Source organism: Neomonachus schauinslandi, chromosome 1 (assembly GCF_002201575.2).
Source record: "Neomonachus schauinslandi chromosome 1, ASM220157v2, whole genome shotgun sequence".
Taxonomy (NCBI): Eukaryota; Metazoa; Chordata; class Mammalia; order Carnivora; family Phocidae; genus Neomonachus; species Neomonachus schauinslandi.
The window spans coordinates 198,832,338-198,857,515 of NC_058403.1; the positions used below are offsets into that span (position 1 = coordinate 198,832,338).

General features: G+C 47.6%; 2 protein-coding genes across 2 annotated transcripts; both read left to right on the forward strand.

Moving 5' to 3' along the window:
- The first annotated feature begins 4,542 nt into the window (after positions 1–4,542).
- Positions 4,543–8,864, forward strand: LOC110577600 (putative serine protease 42). Its single transcript, XM_021686979.2, is given in 6 exon segments — positions 4,543–4,795; positions 5,196–5,382; positions 5,749–5,782; positions 5,784–6,027; positions 6,953–7,095; positions 8,631–8,864. Coding segments are annotated over 6 exon segments (1,095 nt in total).
- Positions 8,865–21,397: 12,533 nt separating this feature from the next.
- LOC110577601 (serine protease 44-like) lies at positions 21,398–24,925 on the forward strand. The gene is made up of 5 exons (XM_021686980.1): positions 21,398–21,713; positions 22,034–22,190; positions 22,816–23,077; positions 23,960–24,118; positions 24,692–24,925. The coding sequence occupies exons 1-5, from the start codon at positions 21,398–21,400 to the stop codon at positions 24,923–24,925; spliced, it is 1,128 nt and encodes a 375-aa protein (XP_021542655.1).
- Positions 24,926–25,178: the final 253 nt, after the last annotated feature.

The following is a 25,178-nucleotide window of genomic DNA, read 5'->3' on the forward strand; positions in this document are numbered from 1 at the left end:
TTTTATTTTTATTTTAAAGATTTTATTTATTTATTTGACAGAGAGAGACACAGCAAGAGAGGGAACACAAGCAGGGGGAGTGAGAGAAGGAAAGCAGGCTTCCCGCAGAGCAGGGAGCCTGATGCGGGGCTCGATCCCAGGACTCTGGGATCATGACCTGAGCTGAAGGCAGACGCTTAATGACTGAGCCACATAGGCACCCCGAAAAGACATTTTAAAAGATTAAATTCATAAAATACCATTGTAGATGACCATTACAGAAAATTTGCAATTGATTTTGATGATGGAGAACACTAATTTTGAACCAATTAAGTAAAATGTTATTCTCCCCAAATTCTTCTCATTAGATTTGTATTACAAAATGTTATATCCAATTACTATCACTACTATATTTTCGTGGAAATTTTTCCTTTTTTTTTATAGAAGCCTACATAATATCCTCACTTGTACCTCAAAATCCTAAAATATTTGCTATTTGACCCTTTTTAGAAAACATTTATTGACCTCTGAACTAGAGCCTTCAAATATGTTCATCGTAGCATGTATGTATGTATGTATGTATGTACATATACTAGGTAAAGAACTTTATTAAAGATTTTATTTATTTGACAGAGAGAGACACAGCGAGAGAAGGAACACAAGCAGGGGGAGTGGGAGAGGGAGAAGCAGGCTTCCCACAGAGCGGGGAGCCCGATGCGGGGCTCGATCCCAGGACTCCGGGATCATGACCTGAGCCGAAGGCAGGCGCTTAACGACTGAGCCATCCAGGCGCCCGGGTAAAGAACTTTATTAACCTGTTTCAAACTTTATTCCCAGGCCTCTTCAGCTTAATTAGCTGCAGAGAATGAATTGTGTATAAGCAAAAACTGAAAAGACCTGCAATGTCCAACAGGCTTGGGCTTAAAAATATTAGAGACCTAGATTTTTATCAGGTCCATGATCAAAATTTTAAAAAGCAGTCATAATTACAAAATAGCAGCTCCCAGTAACTTCTTCAAGGTTTTTCTTCTTTAGAAGTTGACTCAATTCAGTTTGCTTCATTCTTGGAAGCTTCACCAAAAGTCTCCACAAGATCTGGAACTTCATCATCATCATCTTCCCCAGTAGCACGTGGTGCTTTTCCATCCACAGATTGTGTGGGCAGAGCTTCAGCCAGTCTCCTTAAATGAGTCACACTGTCTGCATCAAGTTGGTTTAAGATCCTGGGTAGCATTTCTGTCAGCTGCTTTGTCTCAGCATGGCCTGAACTTGTGAAAATATTTGCTGCCAGGGATGTCTACACTTTAGGGTTGTTAAAATAGATCACTGTTCCTTGGTTTGCAACATATCCACTTCTTCAATACCAGAGATATTGTTTACCCCTAACTTCTTTAAGGAGAACTGAAGTTTTTTATCATCTGCTGGAGCTGTTCTATGAACCACTTTCTTTTGGTGAGCAGTTCCTTTCCCACCAATGCACACTTGTGCTTGCAGCTTGGTGAGTTTCTCCTGGTTCATGATAGTTTCTTTCATCTTGTTGGAGTGGAAATGGGGGGCAGGGTAGGCACTCAGGGCATTTTGGACATACCAGCTGAGATTGAGATTAAGTGTACATATGCGGGTGGGGGGGGGCGGGCAAGATGACAGCTAGAGCATGTTCATCCTAGTATTTAAAATTCCCTGTGTAATAGTTCTAAATCCCATGTCCTATCTGAATCTGGTTCTGTTGATTGGTTTGTCTCTTGACAGTGTGTTGTTAATTTCCTTTTCATTGTGTATCTCATCATTTTTGTTTGAAAGCTAGTCATTCTGCATAGGTGAATAGAGACTTCCGTAAACAATATGTTCGTGAGGCGCCTGGGTGGCTCAGTTGGTGAGGCATCCAATTCTTGATTTCAGCTCAGGTCATGATCTTAGGGTCCTAGGATTGAACCTTGCGTCAGGCTCCATGCTCAGTGCAGAGTCTGCTTGGGATTCTCTCTTTGCCTCCCCCCCCCGCCTCCTCCGCCAGCTTGTACTCTCTTTCTCTCTCAAATAAATAAATAAAATCTTTAAAACAAACAGTATGTTCAGAAATGGGCAAGTCTTCCCTTTAGTAGAGAGTATTGAGATAATCATGCCAAGTTTTTTTGTTGTGTGGTTACCCTCTTATGTACCAGGCTTCGAATTCTTCCGTTATTTTTTTGCTTCGAGTGGTGGCTGACTTGTTGGATTTTTTTCTGTGTCTGTTCTACACTCAGCTTTCAGTCTTCTCTGTGCTTATGTGTCAAAGAGGATGCCTTTCCATGCTTTTACTCCTCCCCCCAGCAGTAAACTGCTGTTACGTGTTCCTGGACACTTGCTAGCCTGGTAGTGGAGGGAGGAGGTGGGGGCATTCTTTGTTTTTCTGGCTCAGCCTCACTGTTAGGCGGGTCCTATATTCTTGGCTCTCATAGATGAGGTCTTCTCAGTGATCTTGATTCTCCCCCAGCATAGGAAATCTCCAAAGATCTGGCTCCTCCTTTAGGGGTAGACGTTATTTTATGTTCTCTTTACCCAGCTATAGTAGGCTTTAACTTGTGCCCTGAAAATGACAGGTTTGTGCCCTTCACCCAGTCACATAAGGTGACAGTGGTGGTGGTGGCAGTGGTTGCTGCTGGCCTGGGTCTTCTATTGGCTGCCTGGTGGGATGGGGGACAGAGTTGAAGGATTCAGGCCACACATCATGCCTTTCCCCCAGCAGCTCCGGCTCCCCTCCCTAATGCTTGTACTGTAGGCAACGCTTTCTCTGGTCTCTTGCCCTGCCGCAAATCTTTCTCATGAACACCTGATGGGAGTTTGTAGGGAAGGCCCTATGAGTGGGCGCAAGCTCACCTTGTGTCTGCAGGCTCCTAGAAGTTCTAAAGTCTTACACTAGCCCATGCTTCGCATTTGACAGTTCATTAAAAGATAACACAAAAGGCTGCCACCATAGATGTTATTGTGGAAATGAAGAATACAAAGATTGTGAAAAGGGCTGGTTATTTCTTACTGCACTGATGATTTTAAAGAAAGAAAATGGCAATCTGGAGATTTAACTTCTTGGATTAAAGGCTTCTCTGATTTCCCTAAAATAAATTCATATACTGTAGAACTGCAGGGTTGATGCATTTGAAATGAAAATAAGATGTAGCATCCGATCTTTTGGGTTGCTGGGTTTCAACATAAATTGAAGTAACAGCTTTATCAGAACTTTTAAAGAAAAGTTAAGGAATTGGTCGGGAAAGAGACCCTGAAAATTCAAAGGGGGGTACATTTGGATAGATTTAGGACACCCTCATCCTCAGCCAGATTGAACCTATCTTGCCAGTAGAAATAGTGCCTCCTCCCATTTGATAAAGCTGGTCCGCTTTACCTTAGAGACACTGTGCTGACTTCATCTGAGGACATTATAAGTGCATGCCAATTCTTTACCTGTATCACCCCTGCCAGGTCTTCACTGCCTCTAGACCTAGTAACTGGAGTAAGATCCCATCATGCTCTTGGATAGGTACAAAGTATAACCAGGAGGAGAAGCCTTCCTTACAAAAAGAACTGCAAGAGTTTTCTCGTCTACATTGGAACAAACCAGAGGTGTATGATAGGATTGGATTCTAAGGACTCTTGCTTGACTGGGGAGGCCTGAACCCACATTTATCAGGAGTACACTTACCAGAAATTCTGAATTCACTTTCCTGGTTCAGACAGGTGGGCATGATTCTACATGTTGCAGCCTCTTCATGCTGGTTGTTTTAAGCCTGAACTCAATGGTGGACCTCACTAAAGGAAGTTGATATGCCAGAAATTCCTTGGTTTAATATAGAGAACGGAATGCAAAGAGAGAGTGGAGAATATTGGAAGGGATTCATGATGTATGATCTACTCCCTCCCTTCTCCAACCTCCAAGAAGGCCTGAGAGAATAACCCCTTCACCAGGATGTTGAGACATAAATTGCGAGGGGGAGCATCCCCATTCCTGAAAAACACTGTGACTGGCTGTCCCGTTTTGGCCAGGGAAAAGTGGGAAGTACTGCAATTCAGAAACTGTGATTGTTGTTTTCTCCCTGACTTAAACGGGGAGGCTGAAGCCCAGAGAGGCAGAGGCCTAGCAGAAGCCTTTAGGCCACAAAGACAAAGGACACGCCACCAGGACGGATGCCAGGGCCCAAGCGCTAAGAAGAATGGACTGACTTGCGGGTATCTTTGGTGATACCTAATTTTTTAAGGCGCCACGATCACTGAACTAGAACCGCAGCCTACTCCTTTGTCTAAACTACTTAATCTGTATGGTCCTCCACCCCATAATCCCGGTCTGGTGGATGAAGTCCTGAGCGGAGGAACCATTATGGAGAACTAAGGTTCCTCGGGTAATGCGCCGGCCGCCTGTCCTCAACAGCTCCAGCCCAGGGACCGCACCAGAAGGGGCAGGGGCATCAGGCGGTGTCCCCGGAACCGGGAGGTCCCTGTCAAGGGCAGTTCCCTCCGAAGCTCGCTGGCCCCTGCGGCCTGGGCGGGGTTCGGCGGGACTCAGAGCGGAGAGAGGCCCCGGGTGAACCTGAGGGCGCGATGTTCCGCACTCAGGCCCGCCGCGCTAGGAGCCGCCGTTTCCGCCGCGCGCGCCCCTGCGCGGACCGGTCCACCTGCCACCGTGAGAGGCGCGGCGCGGGCGGGCCCATGGCGTCCGCACCCCGCGGCTCCCTGGGCCTCCTGCTCTGGCTCCTGCTCCTCCAGCCCCCGCTGGATGCGGCGCAGGGCGGGTCCGCGAGGCCCGCACCCTCCCCGGCGCCCACCTCCCCGTCGTCGTCGTCGGGGGGCGGCCGTGAGGGCCCCGGCGCGAGCCTGGGGAGGGTTGAGGGACCGTCTGCGACCCCCGGGCCCCAAGAGGCTGCCGTACTCTCCCAGTTGGTGGAACTGATCCCAGGTGACGCCTGGTGTTGGGAGCCTCACAGGGGGCTGAGGCCCGCGAGTGGGAGCCCGTGCTCCCGGGGAGTCTGGGGGAGTCAGGGGTCTCCCCCTCCCCCGCCCCGAGGGTCTGAGGAAGGCAGCCCCACTTGTGGAGTCTGAGCGGGACGCCATGTGGCCTTGGAGGTCTGCGGGTACAGGGCCTGGGGACTCGGCAGCACTGCCCTGGAGTCTTAGAGGCGAGGCCTTTCCCCCCCACCCCCGTCCGAGGGGCACCTGGTGCTCCCCTGGGAAGGCCGGACTCTTGTTTCTTTGAGGTTCTTCCTCCCACGCTGTTCTCACCCCAGGGTGTGGCCAAGTAGTTGCGAAAATCTTGGGAGGAAAGGAGGCCGAAGAGGGGAAGTGGCCTTGGCAGGTGAGCGTGAGGATCAACGAGAAACACGTGTGCGGAGGCTCCCTCATCACACGGCAGTGGGTGCTGACTGCAGGCCACTGTATTTTAAGGTGAGGAGTGACAAGTAGAGACAGAGTTCTGAAGCCGGCCCTGCTCTCCTCAAATACCCATTAGGTTCTGTTGCCCTAGCAACTTGACAAAACCCAAACCCAGCCCAACCCAGGCGAGGTGCGTACCGTCGAGAAACGGGCCAGGTTGGGCACTGGCCATCTCATTACTAGGAATACTAATTTGGTGAACAAAACGGATCGTTTGGATGAGCATACCAATGTCGAGAGGCGTTAAGGAGGGCTGTTTGGTGATAGGGCAGTAGAAAGAGTGGTGAGGGACGTTGGGGCCAGGCTGGGAAGCATCTGCAATGTGTGGAAGAGGTCTCTATGAGGATGTCCTCTCTCCCACAGTCCTCTCTCCCACAGCCGATTCCACTACAGTGTCAAGATGGGAGATCGGAGGGAGTGTCTATAAAGAAATCACCAGTGTTGTGATCCCCGTCCGAAACATCATCATCCACCCTCAGCTCTCAGTAGTCGGAACCGTTCAAAAGGACCTTGCCCTTCTCCAGCTCCTCTACCCTGTAAACTTCACCGTGACCATCCAGCCTGTATGCATCCCTCAGAAGACTTTCCGGGTGGAGGCTGGGACCACGTGCTGGGTGACCGGATGGGGCAGAAAAGAAGAATATGGTGAGACTGTGAGTCAGGTAGCATACCCAGGAAGAGGGAGGCAGCCCAACCCTGAAGTAGGCGAAAAGGCTATAAAGAGGGACAGGGAGGCGGACTGCCTGGCAGAGGGGGAAGGAGGGGGGTGCAGTTTAGCAGCAGCCAGAGTAATGGCTCCTGATTGGCTTGAGCCTAGAAATTCGTAGAGGTCTTTTGTTGCAGCACAAATATTTCATGGTAGCCGTTTAAGGAAAGGCACGGGTCCTGGGGATTGGAGCTGCTCTCAGGAGAAGAGACACCTGGGTGAAGTCTCTTTCTGTAAATTTGTGAGGGACCATGCCTGTCTGGTGTGGGGGTATTTTTAGGTTCCTTGGGGACGGAGCCAAAGGCTTTGGAGTTCTCTCCAGGGTGGATTTCTGCTCAGCAGGTGATGAGTTGTCTGCCTGTCAGAGCTGTCCGTCTCCGAAAGTATGGGCCTTGCTTGTCAGGGAGCTTCCTGTGCTTTTAGGTATAGGCAGAGCCAGGTCTCTGTTGCTGAGGCTGGAGGGCCTCCTATCTCTGGGAAGAGGCTGGGTTGGTAACCCTGGGGCACTACCACTTCGAGAGTCCGTGATCCTGCTCAAAAGGAAAGACACTTTACTGATGCACAGGATACCTGTCACTATTACTGTTGATACTCAGAGTAACAGATGCTTGATTATCATTTCTCAGGCTGGTGAGGCCTTGCCCTCTTCCCGTCCAGATTGGCTCTTCTTTATGCTATCTTGATCTTATTAGTTCTTACCTCCTTTTCTCCCCCTGTCTACTTTGGGCCTCCGTTTCCTCCGGTGTCAAATGGGGACAATACCCACTGCCCTGCTTTTTTCAAAGGGGATTCTAGGTGCTGAGGGGCTTACTGTCCACCTGGGCACAACCACCCACCGCTGAGTTTCTTCCCGTGTAGGCAGCGACCCCATTACAGCTGTTCTCCATGAGGTCGACCAAGACATCATGCACAATGAAATGTGTAATATGATGATTCAGAAAGCCATAACAACAAAGAAGAGTGTAGTACTGGAAGGGATGCTCTGTGGCTATAAAGAAGCTGGGAAGGATTCTTGTCAGGTAACTTCATGGACCCTTTTCCACCTCCACATTGAGGATGTCCCTCCCAGGCTTCCTCATTCCCAAGTGCCAGGGCCTGCGTGGTCTGCCACATCCTCCTTTCCCTCCTGAGTGAAGGAGATTCATGGGGAGAACCCCCCGTGGCTCCCCGGAGCTGGCCTGGCTTGCTCCTTGCTGCCTGGGGACCCTGCCAAGGTGTGGGGAAGTCGGGGGCGGGTAGTCCTAACACTCTACGTTGCTTGAATTGAGTTCCCCCTATGTGGCACTTCCTGTGTGAGCCAGTGGGAGCATTTACCCCCATGAGCTCTGTTAACCCCCGTCATAAGCCTGCCACATAGACATCATAGCTGTCACACAGACGAGGGGAGGTCCACAGGTGCTAGCTCAGGGACCCCTGTGCGTGCCTGCAGGCCTCCTGGGCCTGCCGTCTTCCTCCTGCTCCGAGTGCCTTCTGGAGGAGGGGGCGTTGGAGCTGGGTCTCAGAGGATGAGTATTTGGATTTCTTGGAAAGAGGAGAACAGCACTGTAGGGAGAGGGAGCAGCACGGACAGTGGCTCCGAGGTCCTAGGGAACTTGTCACGTGTAGGGCCTGTCTTCCAGGTCTGGAGCAATGAGGTGGCCAGAGAAGAGGGCTGCAGTCGGAATCCGTGTGGCCTGGAGCGCTGGGCCAAGTTTCTCGACGCCATCCGGGCAGGACTGTAGGCTAGGTGTTTGTCTCCATCATCTAGGCGATGATGCGGGGTCCCGAGCAGGACCCGGGGCGGTGAGGGGGTGAAGGAGGTGTGTCTGAGGTTGAGTCATGAGTTCTAGGTGACTGCCTGCTGGGAGGGTGGGGGCGAGGGAGAGGTTAGGAGGGCTCTCTGTTTCTGTCTGAGCTGGCTGGTGGGGGTGGGGGCACCAGAGCAGGTCTGGGAGATGGGGTGTATATGGGATGTCTGGGATAGTCTGGAGACAGGGAACTGATGTGTGTGTGGTGTTGGCTTTGTGGGTTTAAGGTCAGGGGGAATTTCAGGTTGGAGGTGAGGATTATGGGATTCTCTGATGCAGGGTTGATATTCAAAGTATTTCACATCCATGGAGGCCCAGGACCGGCCAATCAGAACAGACACGAGCCTTAGAGCTGGAGTAGGGCTCTGGAGGCTGCATACTGGGCCAGGGGTACCCCTTTGGTTGCTGGGTCATGGGAGGCCTGGAGAGGACCATAGGGGACAGGTCAGGGGCAATGGAGGAACAGGGGCATTCGAAGAGGATTTCAACACATTATTAACAGTATTGCTGCCCTCGGGCCTACTGGCTATATATTATGTGTGAGTCCATGAGCACCTGGGAAGCAGGAGTATTTCTCAGAGGTTGTTCAAGTTTTCACTTAGTTTTCAACTCTCAAATATTCCCAGAAACCTAGGGCTGGTGGAGCCTTGCGGGGAGTCCTGGGGAAGCCCCACGAGTGCCCATCTCCCCAACCCTCGCAGTGCGATCAACCAGTTCTGATGTTGATTCTCTTCCATTCCTGTGTTTGTTTCTTTCTCTTTTTCCAGGAAGACTCTGGGGGGCCCCTGGTCTGTGAACTTAATGAAACACGGGTCCAGGTGGGGATCGTGAGCTGGGGCATTGGCTGCGGTCACAGAAATTATCCTGGAGTTTATACAGAAGTTAGTTTCTACAAGGACTGGGTCATTGATCACTTGAGTCAGGCTTGCTCTTGGGACTCAGCAGGCTACTTCCCCCTTCTGTGTCTGCTGCTGCCCCTGAGCATCCTGGTGGCCCTGTGATCACCCTGGCCCTCCCCCCTTTCTGTTTCCGGGTCTCGCACTGGGCCTCTCCTCTGACCTCCCCCTCCTACTCAAATGCCCTTTCCTCCAATCCTGCTTGGCGTCCACTGAGCCTGTAGAGAGCCCCACAGTAGAAAGTGGCAGCAAGGCTGGAGCCCCGAAATTGTCCCAGCCTGCTGCTGTCCCGGTCACCTGCGTCGGCCACACCCACGACCTTGGCTGTGGCCTGCCTGCCCCGGAGGAGGGGGGCCAAGCATCCCAGCCGAGAGCCAGCCGACCTGCCAGGTGGAGCCCGGTGTTTCCTTGCCATCTTGGAGAGCCTCTACCAGAGAAGACACCTCATGAGCAGTGAGGCAGCCTTGGACCTGGCTGTGGTCTCAGGCTGTCACCTGAGACTGTGTTGAAGAGGGCAGCTTGCAGATTGTGCAGAGAGAGGGAGGAGGCGTCACCATGTCCCTGCTGAGGCGTGAGGCCTGGGCTTTCCACATCTGACCGGCTGTCTGGGGCTGGGAGACATTTCCCCTGCCCCCGGCGCGGATCCAGCCGTGCGTGGCCAGCCTGTGGCACACAGGCCCTCCTGGGGCAGCCCCGTGATGGGGCCCCATTCCTCAGTCCCTAGTGGCCCCATCCAGGCTCATCCCGAGGTGTGCGGAGGCATTAAGGAGTGCGGAGATCTCAGGTGTCAACTGAATAAATGTTTGGATTGTCACTTGTGTGTTCTGTCTCTCTCCTGGTCTGGGCTGTGGGGACAGAGGAGAAGTTATCTCACATTTAACTTAGGAATGTGTTCATGATGCTTTTTAAACTCTAGAGTGAGAGGGGAGGCCCTCGTCTACTCTGATACGAGTCCAACAGATGGTCTTAGCACTTGGGTCCCACTGCTGTGCCCCTCACGGCCACCAGCATCTCCACAGGGAGCTTCGTAGCTGAGTTTGCTGGCCATTGCATCTGGGGACGAGGACGTGAGAGAGAGTGGACGCAAGAGAGAGTTCAGGGCAGTGCCCGCGAACTGCAGCCCTTACTTTCTGCTTTGAGCACCAGATTGCCTTGGCCTGGCTCTGAAGAACACGGGGCTGAGGCTCGGGGGGAGGATAGGCTGAGCGCTCACTGTGTCTGTGCTGGCTCATTTCCCTCATTCTCCTGCGGTCCCAGAGTAGCTGCCTGTCACGATGCGGAGCATTTACCCCACTGCTCCCGATTTCCTTACCTGTTCTTGAAGCTTTGAGGTTACTTTCTTTTAGCAGGGGATTACTGCCTTTTGCATGTGAGAAGAAAGAGCCTGGGAATATTTAGGTGAATAAAGAAGTGGACTGGGGTCAGGATCCATAACTGTCACCTCTGACACCATTCATCCCCTTCCTTCTGGATATATACCCAGTCGGAATAAAGACTGTATTTCCAAGTCCCATACATCTAAGTGTGGCACTAATTCTGGCCAATAAAATGTAAACTGAAATGTTGGGTGTGAATTTGGGGAAATATCCTTAATGGAGGACAAGCTCTTCTTCAGATCTCTTTCTTCTCTCCTGGCTGGAATGTGTACATGGTGACCGGAGCTTGAGCACTGATCTTGGGACACAAGGAATATGCTAAAGGTAAGGAGCAGGATTTTAGAAGGAACTTGGCTCCTTGGAATTTGTAGGGCCGCAATCATAGCTCTTCATGCAACAGAGGAAGAAACTCTTTTTAATTAAGCCATTGTCATCTTCTGTCTCAGTTACTTATAGAAAAACCTCATTCTAACCAATTCAGTGGGTATCATGTGGAGCTTTATTTTTTGGATTGTTATATGAATATAAGTTTTTAAACTCATTTATTTAGACTAATTTTTATTTTTTTTAGGGAGGGGGCGAGGGGCAGAGGGAGAGGGAGAGAGAGAATCTTTTTTTTTTTTTAAAGAATGAGGAAGCCACATCTTCTTTTTTTTAATTAAGATTTTATTTATTTATTTGAGAGAGAGAGAGACAGTGAGAGAGGGAACACAAGCAGCGGGGAGAGGGAGAAGCAGGCTTCCCGCGGAGCAGGGAGCCCGATGCGGGGCTCGATCCCAGGACCCTGAGATCATGACCTGAGCCGAAGGCAGACGCTTTAACGACTGAGCCACCCAGGCGCCCGGGAGAGAGAGAATCTTAAGCAGATTCCCTGCTGAGTGCGGAGCCCAGTGCTGGGTTCCATCTCAGGACCCTGAGATCATAACCTGAGCTGAAATTGAGAGTCGGACACTTAACCAACTGAGCCACCTAGGTGCTCCTAGACTAAATTCTTTTTAATTCCCACTTCACTATACACCATTGCTTCCTTTTCTATTCATTTTTAAAAATTGATGAGGTTAAAAGCTTATGTTGATGAATGACTGTTCTTAATGCATTTCTGTATTATTATTTTCTTTATTGGGGTGTAATTTATATATAGTAAAATGTACACATGGCAATATACAATTTTATGAGTTTTAACAGAGGTATACCCCATGTTGCCATCTCCAAATCATGATCGAAAATATTTGCATATCCTGGATTACCAGGATATTCTCTTATGTCCCTTTCTAATCATCCCCTCCCAGAAGTAACCACTATTCTGATTATTATCAGATTATTTGCATGTTATTGAACCTCATATTTTTTTTTAAGAGAGGGAGGTGGGAAGGGCAGAGTGAGAGGGAGAGAGAGAATCTTAAGCAGGCTCCACACCTAGCAGGGAGCCTGATGTGGGACTCGATCTTCCAACCCTGAGATCATGACCTGAGTCGAAGGCAGACACTTAACTGACTGAGCCACCCAGGCACCCCTAGTTCATTCCTTTTTATTGGTGAATAGTAATATTCTTACATGAATATTCCACAGTTGGTTTATTCTCCTGTTGATGGACATTTGGGTTGTTTACAGTTTGGGGCTATTATGAACGAAGCTGCTAATAAGCATTCTAGTACAAGACTTTTTTGTATCTATATGCTTTTACTTCTTTTGGGAATAAACCTAGGAGCAGAACTGCTGGCTCATGAAATTGATGTATGGTTAATGTTATTAGAAATTTCCAAAGAGTTTTCCAAATTATTTGTACCGTTTTATGCTATTCTCAGCAATAAATGAGAGTTCCAGTTGATCCACATCCTCATCAGTCCTCACGCTTTTTGTGTGTGTGTGTGTGTCCAATTCTAATAGGTATGAAATGGTACTGCATTGGGGTTTTTATTTGTGTTTCCCTATAACTAATGATATTGAGCACCTTTTTATGTGCTATTGGTCGTATGCATATCTCTATGAAGTATGTTTTCAGTTCTTTTGCCCATCTTTAATTAGGATGCTTATTTTTTTATTGCTGACTTCTAAGAAGTCTTCTTATATTCTGAGTGGAATCCTAAGTCTGTGATTTTTTCACTTTTTAGCTGGGGGCTGTGAAACTTTTCTTCTATTTTTTCTCCTAGAAGCTTTATGATTTTAGCTTTTACATTTAGGTCTATGGTCTATAAATTAATTTAGGAGCATGGTATGAGATATAAGGATGAAGTATATTTTTCTGTATCTTTAATGTTTATCCAGTCCAGTACGATTTGTTGAAAATACATTTATTTTCACATTGATTTGCACTGGTACTTCATCAAAAATTGACAGCATATATGTGCATCTTTTTATGGATTCTCTATTTAGTTCCTTATCTATTTGTATATATATCTTTGTTTATCTATATATTCTTATGCCAACTTTACAGTGTCCTAGTTACTGTAGCTTTTATAATTAGTCTTGAAATTCAGTCATGTTACACCTCCCAATTTTTTCATGTTTTTCAAGGTGGAGTTTTGTGTAGAAATTGACAGGTTGATTCTTTTTTTTTTTTAAGATTTTAAAAAAAAATTTATTTGACAGACAGAGACACAGCGAGAGAGGGAACACAAGCAGGGGGAGTGGGAGAGGGAGAAGCAGGCTTCCCGCTGAGCAGGGAGCCTGATGCGGGGCTTGATCCCAGGACCCTGGGACCATGACCTGAGCTGAAGGCAGTTGCTTAACAACTGAGCCACCCAGGTGCCCCTGACAGGTTGATTCTAAAATGTATACAGAAAAGCAAAGGATGTAGAGAACAACAGAAAGAACTCTTATACTTTAAGACTTACCATAAAAGTGTAGTAATCAAGGCAGTATGGTGTTGGCATAAGGGCAGACATATAGATCAGTGAAACAGGATAGAGAGTCCAGAACTAGATCCACACATATACGGCCAATGGGTTTCAACAAAGGTGCCAAGACAATTCAATGTAGGAAAGGATAGTCTTTTAAATAAACGATACTGGAACAATGGGACATTCCTATGTAAAAACAAAACAAAACAAAACAAAACTCGAATCTTAACTTTGCATTATATGTAAAAATTTACTTAAAAAGGATTATAGAACTAAATGTAAAACATACATCTAAGAAAACTTCTAGAAAAAGGCATAAAAGTCTGTGTGACCCTTGAGTTGGCAAAGATTCTTTATATAGGACACAAAAAGCATGAACCACACAAGAAAATAAATGATTGGGTTTCATCAAAATGAAAATATTCTGCTCCTTAAAAGACACTGTTAAGAAAGTGAAAATCAAAGCCACAGGCTGGAAGAAAATAGCAGAAATATCCACTCAGAGACTTATATATGAATGTGCATAGCATCTTTATTCATAGTAGCCAGAATCTGGAAACAACTCAAGTGTCTGCTAACTGATAAATGATAATCAATGAAAATACTACTTGGCGATAAAAAAAAGATAAACTGCTGGTAGACACAAGAACATGGATGGAAATTCAAAAACATTATGTTGGCTGAAAGAAGCCAGACCCAAAGAGTACAGATTTCTGATTCCATTTATATGAAGACCAAATAGGCACAATAGGTGATCAGTGGTTGCTTATGATGGATGTGAAGAGGGCACAATGGCATTTTCTGGGGTTTCAAAATGGTTTATAGCTTGACTGAAGTGGTGGTTACGTGGACCTATATATTTATTAAAACAGTAGATTGTGCATTTAAGGTCTATTTAACCGTATGCAAATTTTTCCTAGTTAAAAAGAAACAGGTTAATGTGACATATTCTAGTTTGGCCCCAATGTCCATTCTCTTCCTCTTGCATAATACATGTCTTATGCAATGACCTGATGTCTTAGGTCATTCTAGTGTTGTGCCAGCAAATACTTAATGAACAGCTCTGGAGGGGGAAAAAAGCCCAGATTTATAACATTCTTCACATTTCCATAGTATAAATACTTCCACTATGGCTGATTCCTTTCTTTCTTTCTTTCTTTCTTTCTTTCTTTCTTTCTTTCTTTCTTTCTTTCTTTCTTTCTTTCTTTCTTTCTTTCTTTTTCTTTCTTTCTTCTTTCTTTCTCTCTCTTTCTTTCTTTTCTTTCCTTCCTTTCTTTCTTCCTTCCTTCTTTTTTTTTTTTTAAGATTTTGTTTATTTATTTGAGAGAGAGAGAATGCCAGAGAGAGTGCACCAGAAAGAGAGCCCAACCAGGGGGTAGGGGCAGAGGGGGAAGGAGAAGCAGACTCCCCACTGAGCAAGGAGGCTGATGCAATGCAGGGCTTCATCCCAGGACCCTGGGATCATGACCTGAGCCGAAGGCAGATGCTTAACTGCCTGAGCCACCCAGGTGCCCCCACCATGGCTGATTTCAAGCTACCAATATGACATTACTGAATCTGGAGTTGGGAAGAGATGTATACCATTAGATAGAAGTTCTACCATACACCTGTAGTAGACCTAACCTCAAGAGCACAGGTAATTAGAAAATTCAGGAAAATAACTAGGAAGTAATGAATTTTGAGTATTTATTACCTTTGTTTTTAGTGTAATTTCTTTAATTCTAGGTTTTATAATTTAAATTTTAATGACTGTGTTTAACAACCAGCTCATAAAATTCCTGACAATTAACAGTTGGCTTTCATGAGCTGGGACAAGCCAGATCCAGCATCTACTGGGCTACAAGCAAATTTTGGGGCAGGGATTCATGTTCAAGTAACTTATTAAGAGTGTTATTTTCAGGAAAAACCTGTGTGGATGTGAGGGAAGCAGGCTAGGAAAAGGCAAGAAGTTTAATAAGAATGTGATTATAGGTGAAGTCTAGGCTAAGCAAGATCCTGGAGTCTACTTAAAGAATTCATCCAGACTTAGGGCAAGGGAGCTGGGCTTTTGTGCATTGTACGACTATGTCTTTGGCTACAGGCTGACTGGAGGGATGGAAGGTAGGATACAATTCCTAGTCACCTTCTGTAATGTGGCTCCATGTGCTCAAGGGTAAGCCTCCTAAGAAGGATGCAGGTATGAATTCCTAGTAGCAATAGTTGGGAGATAGGTACACCAAACAGGTAAAATGGATCCCAGGTGATCTGGATGGCTAGGCACTTAAAAACTGCCTTTCTCAGCTTCCCTTGAAGCTTAGGGTGACCATGTATTTAAGTTATGTTCCATGAGATGTAAGTAGAAGTAGTGTGCTGTTGGGGGGATGCCCTTCAAAGGGACATGAGTATGTTTTTTGGCTCTTTCCCCTTTCTAAAGGGGAAGATGAGAAAGATGGAGGTGCCATCTTGGATGCAGAGTTGTGTGCCCATGTTAAGGGTGGCAGAACTGGACTTGGCTGCCTACATTTGGGCTGTTAAGTAAGAGAGAAATAAACTTTTTTTTAACCACTGTATTTTGGGATATCTCTGTTACCACACTTTAGCCTTTACCTTAACAAATATAGTGAGTAAAGCAACAAGTAATAACAAATATCTAAAATCATGACTGTGTAAAACAATAAGAATTTCTAATTTGTAGGTTTTTCTTTTTTCTTTAAAAATAGCAAGACAGGACTAACCCTAACAGAATGAGAGAGCGTATCAAGAAGAACAAGGACATATCCACTACAGAAAAGATATAATTATTTGTACATGACCTGGTTGTTTCAATATAGAAAACCCCAAAGAATCTACAAATTATCAAAACTGATAAAATAATTTGATCAGATTGTTGAATAGGAGAATAATGTAATTGCATTTCTGAAAGATGTGTGTGACTTTGTGGGAAAATTTATGAAATTTTATTGAAGGACATGAAGGAAGACCTAAATAGAGATACACCAAATTCATGAATAAGAAGGCTCAATAGCACGCAGATGCCAATTCTCCCCAAAATGTTTTTTAGATTTAATGCATATTTGAATAGAATTTTCAACAGCTTAAAAAAAATTGTCAAACTTATCCTAAAGTTTATATGGAGTACCAAGAATAGCCAAAACCCTAATGAAGAAGAAGTCGAGGTGGGAGAATGCATTCTATCACATACTGTTGCTCCAAAGCCCTAGTAATCAAGAATATGTCCACTATAATAAAAATAATGGGCCATTCAGTACATGGTGCTGGGATAAATGGTTAAATGGAAAATAAATGCAACTGAATTCCTCTTTCACTATAAACAAAAAAAATATGTGGATAAAAGATAAAACATGAAAAACAGAACTTTAAAACTTTTAGAAGAAAATACAGGACCATATCTTTAACCTCAGGATAGGGGAGGCTTTTTAAAAAGATTTTATTTATTTATTTGAGAGAGAGAGTGAGAGAGAGAGAGCATGAGGGGGTAGGGTCAAAGGGAGAAGCAGACTCCCCACTGAGTGGGGAGCTTGACGTGAGGCTCGACTGTGGGACTCCTGGATCATGACCTGAGCAGAAGGCAGATGCTCAACTGACCGAGCCACCCAGGTGCCCCTAGGGAAGGCTTCTTAAAAGCAGACACAAAAAAGCATAAATGATAAAGAAAAAGATTGCTCTTCTGACTATGTTAAAACTATGAACTTTTTTTTTTTTTAAAGATTTTATTTATTTATCTGACAGAGAGAGACACAGCGAGAGAGGGAACACAAGCAGGGGGAATGGGAGAGGGAGAAGCAGGCTTCCCGCGGAGCAGGGAGCCCGATGTGGGGCTCGATCCCAGGACTCTGGGATCATGACCTGAGCCGAAGGCAGATGCTTAATGACTGAGCCACCCAGGCGCCCCTGAACTTTTTTTTTTTAAGATTATTTATTTACTTGACAGAGAGCGAGAGAGGGAACATAAGCAGGGGGAGTGGGAGAGGGAGAAGCAGGCTTCCTGCTGAGCAGGGAGCCCGATGTGGGACTCGATCCCAGGACCCTGGGATTATGACCTGAGCTGAAGGCAGATGTTTAATGACTGAGTCACCCAGGCGCCCCTAAAACTATGAACTTTTATTCATCAAAAGTTGTAATAAATTGAAAAGACAAATCATGATTGCAAAATGGTATTTGGAGCATGCATTACTAATGAAAGATTAGCATGCATTAAAAAAAAAACCTCAATAAGAAGTACTTCAAAAGCAATCCAAATATAAAATTGGGCAGATGTTACAAACACTTTATACAAGGACAGCACAGGGCGCCTGGGTGGCCCAGTCATTAAGTGTCTGCCTTCGGCTCAGGTCATGATCCCAGGGTCCTGGGATTGAGTCCCACATTGGGCTCCCTGCTTGGCAGAAAGCCTGCTTCTCCCTCTCCCACTCCCCTGCTTGTGTTCCTGCTCTTGCTATCTCTCTCTGTCAAATAAATAAATAAAATCTCAAAAAAAAAAAAAAAGACAGCACAAATGGCCAGGAAATATATGAAAATATACTCCAGGGAAATGCAAATTAAAACCATACCAAGATATAATTTTATGCCCACCATGTGAGAAAAAACAGAACTGTGGCAATAAGTGTTGGGAAGAGTGGAGATTAATAGAAAGACTCATATACTGGTGGTGGGAGTGTAGTTTGGTAAAATTAGTTTGAAAACTGGCATTATGAATTAAGAAAAATACATTTACACATGAATCATTGATATCCAAGGTCATAACTCTTGCAGATGACACAGGTAATTCAAAAGACACACAATGAAGCAGAGTTACTAATTATCAAAAGTGAAAATACACCAAGAGTATACATAGGAACCAGGTTGTTCTACTTTTTTGGAAAACTAAAATTGTTAAGAGTTAGCATTGTATGGGGCGCCTGGGTGGCTCAGTTGGTTAAGAGTTAGCATTGTATGACGATGTAGGACTATGACCCTAGAGAGAAGGGTAACAAGTGAGATGAACCCTACAATTGTCCTGGCTTCCTAAGCAGAGGCAATTTTCACATGAAACAGGGAGGGAAACCCAAAGAGAACACAATGATATCACTAAGTTAAGGAGACAGATTGGGGCTCAGGAAGGCTGGGCATCTGGAGTTTGCAGGTCAGAATCGTGTAGAGTGGGGGTTACCATACTATGGTTTGTGGGCCAATTCCAGATACAGCCTGCTTTCGTATAGGACTAAGAATGATTTACACAGTTTTAAAGAGTTGCTTTTTAAAACGAATATATGGCAGAGTCCATGTGTGGCCTGCACAGCTTAAAATATTTACGGTCTGTCTTTTACAGGGTAAGTTGGCCCATCCCTACTGTACGGGAATCCCTTGGTCGGTGGAGCATGTGACTCTTGATCTTGGGATTGTGGGTTTGAGCCCCACGTTGGGTGCAGAGATTACTTAAAAATCAAAAATCTTAAAAAATAAATAAATAAATAAATAAGAATGACTGCAGACTTCTCTCCAGACACAATGCAGGTTAGAAGATAGTAGAGAGAAGATCATCCTCAAGTGAGTCAGGGTAGAATTCTACATCAAATGAAAATATCTTTCAAATATGAAATTGAAGTAAAGACTTTTAAAAACAAAAAGCTGAGCGAATTTCTTCCTGGACTTGAAGAGATTCTGAAGTTCTTCAGGTTGAAGGAAAATGATATCAGATGGAAATTGGTCTGTACAGACATGAGGTGGGCCAGAAATGATAGTGTTGTTAGGAAATATTAAGACTTCCCATTTTTAAATATCTTGTAATGTAGAATATGAAACTCTTTGAACTTTTTGTACCCATTCCATTAAAATCTATTGGTCTTTCACCTTGAATGGATCTTGTACCATACCTAATTTTGTAAAATCTTTGGAAAACTATGTTATGTAGATTTAGTTATGTAGTTATGTAGATTTTCCAAATGTTGACATGTTTCATTACACAATATAAAAAATCACATTTACTTATATCACTCCTGTTGTCACAAAAGTATTTAATTATTGGAAAGATGTAAAGTGTTGGCTACCTATAATGTCTTTGCCAGCACCACTATCAGTGGACTCATGGAGTGTCTGATTTAGCATCTTGGGATTCTACATAACATAGTACTACCGAGTACTGAAATGCGTTAATCCCAGTAAGAATGAATTGCTAGCCCTCCAGGGTGGAAAGAAATCGATATCATCTTGCCACCAAATAGCTGGTTGGTTTCCCTCAGGGATGTAGCATTTCAGGGGGTTGGCGTTGACCTTGATGCTGACAGATTGGACATTCAGCAGGAGTAGTAGTTCTACCAGCTTTGGTAAGAGGAAGCCCACGTTGCTTTATTGGGTGAATGAATAGCCTCCAATCCTGCCAACACAAATACTCTGTTCATGGACACATTGGGCAAGCATGGAGGTTGACAAGGACAAGTCATAGCTGATCTCTAGTAGAGGAGTCATCTTATCCACTTGGTTGTTGAGTGGCTACTCATTGGTGGGTGCTGGTGCAGAATAGAAAAGGCTACATACTTTTTTTTTTTTTTAAGATTTTTATTCATTTATTTGAGAGAGAGAGAGAGTGTGCATGTGCACAAGCTGGGGCAGAGGCAGAGTGAGAGGGAGAAGCAGACTCCCCATGAGCAGGGAGCCCGATGTGGGACCCAATCCCAGGACCCTGGGATCATGACCTGAGCTGAAGGCGGATGCTTAACCCACTGAACCACCCAGGTATCCCAAGGCTACACACTTTGTTTCTGCTCCCACAGGTCCATTCATGTGCTTCTTCCCCCAGATCATGGACTTTTGCTCTTTCTAAGCCCCTGACCAACCAGACAACCCATTCATCACTGCTCAGGGGTCCATGTATATTCTTATTCAGGCCACTTCTCTTTTTACACCAAGTTGATGACCAGGTGTACTGTTTGAAGCTCTATGCGCAGGATTTCTCCTCATCACTGCCTTTCAGGGCCACCCCTGAGTGAGGTTCTAGTGCAACAACAGTCTGTTTTCAACTGGCACTGAGATTTTAAGTCCAACTGTGAACCAGGCCTCGGTTTTTTCCTTTCATCAACTGGTCATAGGACACTCCTTATAAGGCTATGGGTACGAACTGAGGGAGAAACTTTAATTCAGTACAAGCAGGGGATATGGAGGTCTAGGCCGTTATTTTTGTGCAACTTACTTGTGTCTTCAAGACCTGTCATAATAATCCAGTTCCAAACGTCTCCTGTCCATTGAATGATGAATTACTTTGTCCAGCCGAGTTTATGACTTGTTTAGTCTGGCTGAATATCTACTTTATGATAGGAGGCATGGGACTCTCAGTTACTTGATGTTCCTTGGTCTGGCAGTTAGTTTCCATCCAGGGTGCAGTAGGGTGCTAGGAGTTGCTTTTCAAATTTCTCAGCTGCAGACAGTGTGGTCTTGCTCCAGGACTGAAGGAGTCTATGCTGTGTCTCTATAATTAGGACATAGCAGAGACTCCTTCCAGCATTTTTATTTTACCACAGCAAACTCTAGCACCATGGGGTTTGCCGGGTCATATAGCCCAAGCGATAGGCTGCTCATACCACAGCCTGACTTCATTTCTTGATAGGAGGAACTGCAAGACATTGTGGCCACTTTTATGTATGTACTGCAGGATAATGTCCCCGCTCAAGCATTTTTAATTTATTCACATTCCTTTTGCCATGTAACGGACCATATTCGCAGGTTCCAGGGATTAGGATACGGACATCTTTGGGAAGCCAGTATTCTGTCTACTACAGGGTTGTTTCCAGATGTTGGCTATTAAGAATAAAGCTACTAAAAACATCCGTACAGGGGAGTGTGTGTGTGTGTGTGTGTGTGTGTGTGCGCGCGCGCGCGCGCGCACGTGAGCGCGCGCATATAGCTTTATTTCTCTGGGGTCAATGCCCAGGAATGCAATGACTGGGTCGTATGGTAATTGCATATTTTGTTTTATAAGAAACTGCCAGTCTGTCTTCCGGAGTGGCTGTAGTATTTCACTTTCCTACCACAACGTCTGAGTGATCCGGTACCTCCGCACCCGCGGCACTACTGGGTGTTGTTACGACTGTTTATCTTCGCCAGTCTGTTCCGTGGGTCGTGAGATCTCGCTGTGCTTTCCATTTGCACTTGGCTCCGGGCTCTGTTCCCGCGGACGGGCAGTGTCATCTCCAAGGCAGCGCTCGGTGCCGCCCGGGCCAGCGCGTCCGAGTCCGCCGGGCCGACCCGATCTCGGCGGCCAGCGGGCAGGGGAGGAGGGGGGCGAGGCGCGCTGCAAGCCCGGCCGCGGCGGTCGGTGCCCGGATGAAGAGCCTCCCCGACGGTCAGGCCCCCCAGGGGGCGCGGCGGGACCCGGTTTCCCGCGCGCGCGAGCGCAGGGCCGCGGGCCGCCGCGAGGGGGCGCGGCGAGAGGCGCGGCGCGGGCGGACCCATGGCGTCCCCAGCCGGCGGCTCCCTGGGCCTCCTGCTCTGGCTCCTGCTTCTCCAGCCTCGGCTCCGTGGGGCGCAGGGCGGGTCCGCGCCGCCCCCCCCCTCCCCGGCGCCCACCTCCCGGTCGTCGTCGGGGGGCGGCCGCGAGGGCCCCGGCGCGAGCGTGTGGAAGGCTGAGGGACCGTCTGCGACCCCCGGGCCCCAAGAGGCTGCCGCATCGCCCCAAGTGGTGGCGGTCACCCCAGGTGCCTCTGGCTCCTACAGGGCTGTGGCCATGGCAAAGCCACTAACCACAGCAAAGCCGCTGTTTCCTGCAGGTGAGGTTTCTGGGCCAGGCCCTGCCGGGGACAGCTGGCCGGGGGCCGTGCTCTGGGGGAGGGTCTCATGGGGAGATGGCTTTTCCCAGGGGCGTGGGGGGTCGGAGTGGCCCCAACCCTGCGCTTGAGCTCGGAGGGGACGCGTGGCCATTCTCCGAGGAGCCTTAGGGGATACAGAGCTGCTCTGGGGGTGGGGTGGGCGGTCTGAGGGGACATGGCCTTGCTTTGAGGGTTCTGAGACTTCTGAGCATTATCCGGCTCTGCGGGTGGTGCTGTCAGGGGCTTTCTTTCAGTCCCCTCCCTTCACTGACCTGCTGCAGGATGCGGCCAGAGGTCTATGAGGATAGTCGGGGGATTGCCGGCCGCAGAGCGGAAGTGGCCCTGGCAGGTGAGCCTGCAGATCAATGATAGACACATGTGTGGAGGCTCCCTCATTGCCAGTCGGTGGGTGCTGACTGCGGCCCACTGCATATTTGGGTGAGTGTCCGGGGCTCTGTGACCTGGAGCCCGTCCTGTCCCCTTCCCCGAGCTTCCTCTTCCTCATCTGAGAAAGGGGGTCATAGACTCTGCTCTTCACACTGCAGTCAGAGGAAGGTGATGGTAGGGCCCTTGGCAGCCTGAAAAGTCAAGACCCCAAATCAGATTCAAAGCTCGTGCTGATTAGCCTTCAAGCCAAGTGGCAAGAAATGGGAGGGATGCCAGTTGAGAGGCAGTGTGTGGGCAAAGACTGGCGAGGGGGAATATTTAAGAAGAGTGGAGTGTAGTAGACCAATGTGGCTAGATCGGGGGTCTCAAACTTTCGAGCCTGGATAAACCTGCAGAGCTTGTTAAAACACAGATTGCCTGGCCCCCACCCCCAGCGTCTCTGATGCAGTAGATCAGGAGTGGGATCTGAGCATCCGCATCTCTAACATGTTCCCAGCTGACGCTGACGCTCCTCACCGGGGAGCCAGCCTTGGTGCACCACTGGATAGACTGACCAGGGGTCCAGGGATGGGACGTGGTGATGGAGGGAGGGAAGCGGTTGATGGAGAGAGGCCCAGGCTGGGAAGGCCCAGAAGATGTGGAAGGGGAGTGTAGAGCCTCTAGGATCTCTCTGCAGCCATGTGGAGTACACGGCAAAGCTGGGAGACATCTTCATGAAGCATACCTCCAGAATGGCAGTCGAGATCCCCGTCCAAGACATCGTTATTCACCAACATTACAATCCTATTGGATTACTTGAGAATGACATTGCCCTTGTTCTGCTTGAGTTCCCTGTGAATTTTTCCTCCCACATCCAGCCCGTGTGCCTCCCTAAAAAGGCGTTCATGGTACAAGCTGGTACAGAGTGCTGGGTGACTGGATGGGGGAAGCTCAACGAAGCAGGTAAGACTGAAGCAAGACTTGAAGCTCCGGCCAGGCAAGAGGCTGCCTCGTGCCCTGTGGTTGGCTTGCAAGCTAAAAGGGGAGGCAAGGAAGCCATTTTCTAGCAAGCGGGGAAGGGAGGAGGGTGGAGAAGATGCTGGTAGGGAGTAATTTGATGGTGTTTCAGATTTCGATTAGAATTTCAGGACCTGGGGTCTCAGGTGACGAGCAAAGCGGGTTCTCTCTAGGGTGGATTTTAGCCGGTGGGGTGTTGGTGTTGATGTGTGTGCTCATGGGAGCTGTCCCAAACTGGAAGTCCTTGCCTTGGTGGACGGGGAGCTTCCTGTGAGTGAAAAGAGCCCAGAGAACTCCTCTTGGTGAGGCTGTTGGGCCTCCCATCCCTGGGGAGAGGTTGGATTTGGTACCTTTGGGACACTACTTGTCCAAGAGTTTATGATCCTGCTCAAAAGTAAAGTCCCTTCACTGATGCACAGGACAACTGTCACGGTTACTAAGGATACTCAGAGTGACAGAGAGTTGGTTTTGATTTCTCAGGGCTGGTAAGGCCTCACCTCTTCCTGTCCTGATCTGTTCCTTCTCCGGTCTCGTTTTGATTCCTACCTCCTCCTCTCCCCATGTCAGCTTTGGGCTTCATCTCTCTTTTTTTATTTTTTATTTTTTATTCTTATGTTAATTCCCATACATTACATCATTAGTTTTAGATGTAGTGTTCCATGAGGACTTCATCTCTTTTGGTGTCAAACGGGGACCACCGTCACTCCCCTAATGGGGTGTCTGTATGTGAACACACTGTATTGAGACCAAGAGTGGGTGGGAGGGGCTCCTGTCCCGTTCCATTAGGCAGATCCACCTACTCCTAAATTATCTCTACAGATCAGTCCAAAGAACCTGCCAAAAGGCTACAGGAGGCTAAGCTAAACATTATCCGTTATGAGAAATGTAACACGATGCTCCAAACCCAGATGGAAACTAGTAGTGACATAGTCAAAGAAGGGACAGTCTGTGGTTACAATGCCCAAGGAAAGGATGCCTGCCAGGTCAGTTCATGGGCCCTTGGCCGTCTTGCCATTTTGTGGTCCCCTGACAGGCAGCAGGGCCTGTGTTATCCAGCGGCCCCTCCATTCACCCTTAATTCACGGCAAGGGGACTCAAGGGGACAAACTGCCAAGGCTCGGCTGGGCTGGCCTGCCTGGATCCTTTAGCAGGAGGACCTGGTGCTGCCTGGAGGGGGTTGGGAGAGGAGGGGAGATTCAGGCAGAAAATGCCAAAAATGCAAGTCACATGTTTTGTGCCCCTTTCTATGTGACCGGCAGTGCGCTCAGGTAAAGACGTTCTTCATTATGATTAGCTCAGAGTACGGACATTTTCTTTATTTATATTCCATTTTTTTTGTACATGATTTTTTGCATACGTATATGAATTTTGTTTGCTAAATTTTCAACTCTTAAATCTGATATTCCCAGGAACCTAGGGCTGGTGGATGCCTGGGGGAGGGAGGGTCCTGGGGAAGCCCCACGAGTGCCCATCTCCCCAAGCCTTGCAGCGCGATCCGCCAGTTCTGATGTTGATTCTCTTCCATTGCTGTATTTGCTTTTTTCCTCTTTCTCCAGGGAGACTCTGGGGGGCCCCTGGTCTGTGAACTTAATGAAACATGGGTCCAGGTGGGGATCGTGAGCTGGGGCATTGGCTGCGGTCGCAGAAATTATCCTGGAGTTTATACAGAAGTTAGTTTCTACAAGGACTGGGTCATTGATCACTTGAGTCAGGCTTGCTCTTGGGACTCAGCAGGCTACTTCCTACTTCTGTGTCTGCTGCTGCCCCTGGGCATCCTGGTGGCCCTGTGATCACCCCAGCCCTCCCCCCTCCTGTTTTCGGGTCTCGCACTGGGCCTCTCCTCCGACCTCCCCCTCCTACTCAAATGCCCTTTCCTCCAATCCTGCTTGGCATCCACTGAGCCTGTAGAGAGCCCCACAGTAGAAAGTGGCAGCAAGGCTGGAGCCCCGAAATTGTCCCAGCCTGCTGCTGTCCCGGTCACCTGCGTCGGCCACACCCACGACCTTGGCTGTGGCCTGCCTGCCCCGGAGGAGGGGGGCCAAG